This window comes from Chrysemys picta, chromosome 6, assembly GCF_011386835.1.
Source record: "Chrysemys picta bellii isolate R12L10 chromosome 6, ASM1138683v2, whole genome shotgun sequence".
Taxonomy (NCBI): Eukaryota; Metazoa; Chordata; order Testudines; family Emydidae; genus Chrysemys; species Chrysemys picta.
In genome coordinates, this window is record NC_088796.1 from 98,501,414 (window position 1) to 98,507,413 (window position 6,000).

At 43.7% G+C, this 6,000-nt stretch overlaps 1 protein-coding gene across 10 annotated transcripts in view; it reads right to left on the minus strand.

The window, feature by feature from the left end:
- Window positions 1-3,615, minus strand: part of PRUNE2 (prune homolog 2 with BCH domain) — a 183,153-nt gene extending 179,538 nt beyond the window's left edge. For 8 of the 10 annotated variants that reach the window (XR_006174479.2, XM_024105415.3, XM_042850568.2 and 5 more), the window contains exon 1: window positions 3,312-3,603. Coding sequence is in view for 8 of the 10 variants with exons in the window: in XM_024105415.3 (XP_023961183.2) it covers window positions 3,312-3,347 (36 nt within the window). In the remaining 2 variants the exon portion in view is untranslated. Of the gene's footprint in view, window positions 1-3,306 lie in introns of all 10 variants that reach the window. The other 2 variants (XM_042850573.2, XM_005297792.5) reach the window with 2 other exon arrangements.
- Between the last annotated feature and the right edge of the window lie 2,385 nt (window positions 3,616-6,000).

The following is a 6,000-nucleotide window of genomic DNA, read 5'->3' on the forward strand; positions in this document are numbered from 1 at the left end:
TTGACATACTCAGCACTCACTTAAGCAAAATGCTCATTGATTTCAAGTGGAATTTTGCCTGAGAAAGAATTGCAGGACTGGACCATAAATGTGGATCATTTCAGGATAATTACTGTCCCAGCCCTTAATATTTTTTTCACTAGTATTTTTTTCTTTCAGCCTTAGAGTAACAGGTTGTCTTGTAATCCTACAAAAACATATCCCTGGATTGCATTTTTGTAACTAAAAATTCTGCACTGAGCATTACTGAGAATAATCGGACACTGCATATCAAATAACAACAGTAAAATTTATTTTCTTTAAAAGTACATATTAATGGAGATTTTAATATCATTGGATGCTGTGTAGAGATTTTTACTTTTTGGCAGTTATAGAGTGCTACATAATACTATATTATTTGAAAACATGAAATAGGACAGTCCTGTCCATGATTAAGATTTTGTCATGATTATTTTTAGTAAAAGTCATGGACGGGTCGCAGGCAATAAACAAAAATTCACAGGAACTTGTGACCTGTGTGTGACGTTACTAAAAATAACCAGGGAGCAGGGCTGGGGAGGGGGAAGACAGCTGGAGGCCCATTGGGGGACTGACAGCCTGAGCTCCATTGCCATGGGGACGGGGGCAGAGCCCTAGCTCCAGCCCCAGCCGCGGCCCTGGGAGGGGTGGCAGCTGCAGGGCAGAGGCACACGGTTCCAGCTCCAACTCCAGTCGTAGGCTCGGGCGGGGGTTGGGGGAGAAGCGGGAGATACACAGTCCTGGCTCCAGCCCCAGGGTAGGTGTGCATAGACCCAGCTACAGTGGAACCATGGGGGGGAGGGGACACAGCCCCAGCAGCAGCCTCAAGGGGGGAGCGCACGCCTTGGATCCAGCCCTGACGGCAGCCACTGACAGCTGAAGCTGAAGAAGTCACGGAGGTCCGGTAAAGTCACAAAATCCATGACTGCCATGACCTCTGTGACTAAATCGTATCATACGGGCTAGAACTTCTGCCATGAAAGAAAACCAGCATTGACTAATGTTGTGGTTGGTGTCAGATACAAATGAACGATGAAGCGCTCACGGTAATAAGCTTTCCTGTATAATCTGAAGCAATTGTTCATTTAAAGACAGATTCTGCCACCCTTACGCTAACTGAGTGGTACTCTGCAAGCCATTCTACTGTAATCACTTTAAAACAATGGGACAGTTATGGCCTAAGGTACCACTCACTGTAAGTAAGGATTGCACAATCTGACCCTTAAAGTAAATATATAGCGCTTGAATCTCCACTGTATCTAAGCAAAACACAGGTGCACTGGAGTGAGGAGCTCATAGACTCAGACTTTAAGGCCAGAAGGGACCATCATGATGAGCTAGTCTGACCTCCTGCACATTGCAGGACACAGAACCTCACCCATCCACTCCTGTAATAGGCCCATAGCCTCTGGCTGAGTTAGTGAAGTCCTCAAATCAATAAAGACTTCAGGTTACTCCACCATTTACTCTACTTTAAACCAGCAAGTGGCCCATGCTCCATAGTGCAGAGGAAGGTAAAAAAATAACAACCAGGGTCTCCACCAATCTGACCTGTGGGAAAATTCCTTCCCGACTCCAAATATGGCGATCAGTTAGACCCTAAGCATGTCAGCAAGACCCGCCAGCCAGGTTCCTGGGAAAGAATTCTTGGTAGTATTAGAACCCTCCCCATCCAGTCTCCTATCTCTGGCAGCTGGAGATATTTGCTAATAGCAGTTGCAGATGGGCCATATGCCATGGCAGGGAATCTCATCATACCATCCCCTCCACCAATTTATCATGCTCATTCTTGAAACCAGTTAGGTTTTTGCCCCCTGCTCCCCTTGGAAAGCTGTTCCAGAACTTCACTTCTCTGATGGTTAGAATGCATCCCAAAAGCATAACAGGAGAACACTTAAACAACCTTTTAACAGGTAGAGTTATGATAATACAACTGCACATTTTCTGCCATGTGATCAAGTAGACACTCCTGATGTAGACTTTAGTGCTTTCCTGCACACCGTGCTTAAGGTTAAGGGGATCAGTAGTTAAGAATTTCCTCTTGTGCTTTGCTACACCTCCTAGAAGGAGCCTTCATGGTCAAATTAAAGCATTGTTTTTAACTAGACACATGACAGCAAAAGACAGTTTAACAACATCCAAGTTATTACAAGTAGGGTGTGGTGGGCTTAGGAAGGGAGGTTTTCTCCAGTCATAGTGCCTCTCTCTCTCCAAAGCTTCAAAACAGGTCTGGAAATCAGGAAGTTGCTGCTACTGGAAGTATCAACATTGAAGTTTATTGTTCTTTTATGATAACAGTCCAGGAAAAAAATACAAGCCTGCAGGGCCTGATTTCAATAAATTACTGAGGCAAAACTCCCATGACTTCAATGGGAATTTTGCCTGAGCAAGGATGCCAGTATTAGCGGCCCAATGGGTAACATTATCCTTACCTGCATGTGAACAGTCTGAAGAAGGGGATGCATATATAGTAAATATCTGGGGCCAGATCATCAACTGGTGCAGCTCCACTGCCTGATTTCAATAGAGTGACATCCGTTAACACCAGCTAAGGATCTGACCCTATGTATATGAGCTCATGTGTATAAACAACCTCAGGTATCTAAAACACTATTACCCAAGGTGGTCACACCCCCTGACTACCTTGCAAATTCCTTTGATTATTTGAAATCTTGATTACCCAAACTTATTCCATGTTCCAAATGACATTCAGATCATAGAGGTTGCACAGCAGATAAAATGTTTTCTCCTCTACTTTCGATATATTTCTATGTGGTCATTTTTACGGCAACTTGATGCATATGAAAGACACTTTACAAACTCATAAATAACCTCCTGAAGTGTCCCATTTACTGTTATTCTCCATATGCAAATCAAATATGGTTTAGAACACTCCATAAAATGATGAAAGAGTGCTAACTGCAGGGTTACAATTCGTTTATTTTAGGCGAGACAACAAAAGAAAAACAAAACATGTGACCAGTCAAAGATCACACGTTATGTCTTGCCCCAGCTGCTCAGGTTGCTGATTATTAGCAGATTACCCTTTTGCATGGACTAAAAAGCTGCCCAGAGGGATTTTGTGTGCAGCGCACAAATGCAAACAGATCCGCAGAGTAACAGTCACCTAACGCTTTGCTGCCCCCTCCCTTTTTTCTTTTTTCAGTCTTGCGTCCAATGAAGTGGGCATTCACCCACGAAAGCTTATGCTCCAATACTTCTGTTAGAATTAAAGATGCCACAGGACAGGACCCTCTGTTGCCCTCCCTTTTTAACTCTCCTCCATACCTTACCAGCTTGGATTTGGTGCGCTGCAAAAATTCTTCCATGTTGTCATAAGGAATCCGAGCAGGCAGGGCAAAGTTCCACGCACAGAGCCTCTGGGCTGACTGGGGCGTCTCCTTCCAGCTGCGACTGCCTGGGCTGCTCCTGCTGCTGTCTGCGTCCTCCCCCGCCCCCTCAGCGCGGCGCAGCGCTGCCCGGCCAACTCCTCTCCCTATTCTGGAAAGTGGGAGGAAAAGACCGGGGTGCCCGGGACTGAGAGGGGCGGGAGGCGCGCACAATTCCAAAGGTCGGCCTGGCTCCTCTGCCAATAGCACGGGCGTCTCCGGCTGGCTGACGTCAAGCAGACAAGTGCTGCAACCATGGACAGCGCCCAAAAGTGAGGACAAAGTGAGGGGATGCAGGGAACTCTGCAGCAAAGATGCACTGAGGACGGTGTGTGTGTGTGTGTGTGTGTGTGTGTGTGTGTGTGTGTGTGTGTGTGTGTGTGTGTGTGTGTGTGTGTGTGTGTGTGTGTGTGTGTGTGTGTGTGTGTGTGTGTGTGTCCAGCGCCTGGCTGGCACTGCAGTGGGTTTTATTGGCTGGGTAAGGAATGGAAGTGCTGTCTGGACAAGGCAATGCACTCAGATAGCTCATAGTCGGATGTGCCTGCTCCAGAGGAGTGATTTAAAACAGAATTACACAGAAGTGTTGCTGTGCCCCTGACACACACGTTGCCTCGTGGCCACTACATTACAATAAACTTACCTCAGTGAGGAACAATAGATTAGAGCCTACAAGGATTTAGTCTGATAAGAGACATGGGGATTTAAATGGGTAACCATCTAAGGACAAAGCAACAAAGCATCCAGTGGCACCTTATAGACTAACAGACATATTGGAGCATATCTGACGAAGTGGGTGTTCACCCATGAAAGCTTATGCTCCAATACGTCTGTTAGTCTATAAGGTGCCACAGGACTCTGTCGCTTTTTACAGATCCAGACTAACACGGCTACCCCTCTGATACTTGACATCTAAGGACATTGTGGTTACTACTCCAAACTTCCAGTCCTGTGCTTTAAATACAAGAGCATCCTTTCTTTACAATAATTACTTATACCGCATCTCTCAGGTGGCGCCCTCAGTCAATGTACAAAGGTTAATTAATTCAGCCTAATTCATGTGTGGTAGCTTAATAGTTCTGCCCAGAGGTACTGGAACAATTTGTATAGTGGGTGTGCTGAGAGCCATTGAACCAAAGGGTAAACAGTGTATTTGATGTAAACCACTTCAAGCCAGGGGGGTCGTAGCACCCCCAGCACCAGCACCTATGGTTCTGCCCCCATTTTACAGAGGGACAAACTGAAATGCAAAGGGATTGAGGGCCCTATCCAGGGCCCACTGAAGTTAATGGACATTGCTAATTCAAGGTTACACAGTGAGTCAATAGCAAAGCTGGGAATAAAACCCAGAAGTCCTGGCTGACTCTATTGCTCTGACCACTAGTACCCCTTGGCTTATATCCCTTACTATAGGTAACTGACCTGAATATGAAGTCATCACAATTATTACGCCCAATCAATTGTGCTTCATCTGTAGAGTTAGTAAGTGGTGATTATTAATAAATTTGGTACTCTGAGGTCTGGGAATTTTTCTCCCTTTTATTATTTTACAGCCTATTGAAAATATTTCAGTAAAATCCAACGGCATCCGATTCCTCATTAACATGAACCTTTTCTGTGGGCTCTACTTCACTCCCACTTGGTTTAATAGTTCTTTCATGGTATTTTGCAGATGATATTATTGATCTGTCTGTCACAAATTATATATCCTACATGGTAATATGCTCCTATTCTAATTTGTTGTGTAGAACAGAAAAACTGAACTGCACCCCAACCACACAAATTTTAAAGATAAATCAACATTAAAATATTTAGTGGTTTGTAGTATAGGCCAAAGAGCATGACTCTCAGAAACAATCACTGAAAAGGACAGAGTATTCAAGAAAAAACATATTTCATACTACAAAATTTCACAGTAGAATAGAGGGGATATTACTACATTTATTAGTGGTGTTTGGTTTTTTTTTTAATTTGAAACCCATTACTGTTGTGGAAGCAGAGAAAGAACTGACAGGAAGGGGATGCAATACATGACAGTTCGTTAGCAAGAGTCAGGCTAACTGTAACCCTGATAACGCGAGATTTGTAGAAGCGAGGATTGTGTGAGGCGGGTGAGAAAGAACTGTGTAAGAAGTCATTATGACCTGGTATGTATAGATAAGGTGTAGGAGACCTTGTGTAGATAAGGTATAGAAAATATTGTATGTTGGCAAGAGTCAAAACAAGTGAGGAAATGAGATATCAGGATGGCCTATGTATAAACAAAATGCAACTGTTGCTCATTATTGTCTGTAACAAAAGGTATAAATGCTTGCTGTAATTGTTTACCTGTTGAGAGACCTGCTTAGCTCTCTCCCTCTGCGCAATTGTGAGAGTTAATAAAGCATCTGACTTGCTATACCTAAACAAATAGTGAGAACTCTGTTTTTCTCCAACACTTTAATGACCCTGTCTTTGACTCTAGATTTTCACTTGCCACTTAGAAAGTATAGACCTTTTAAGTGATTATATATTTTGCAAAATATAATCTTACAATTACAGTTGTGTCTTACACTTGAAACAGATTTAACTGCAACATAGAGATGGCTGCATAATT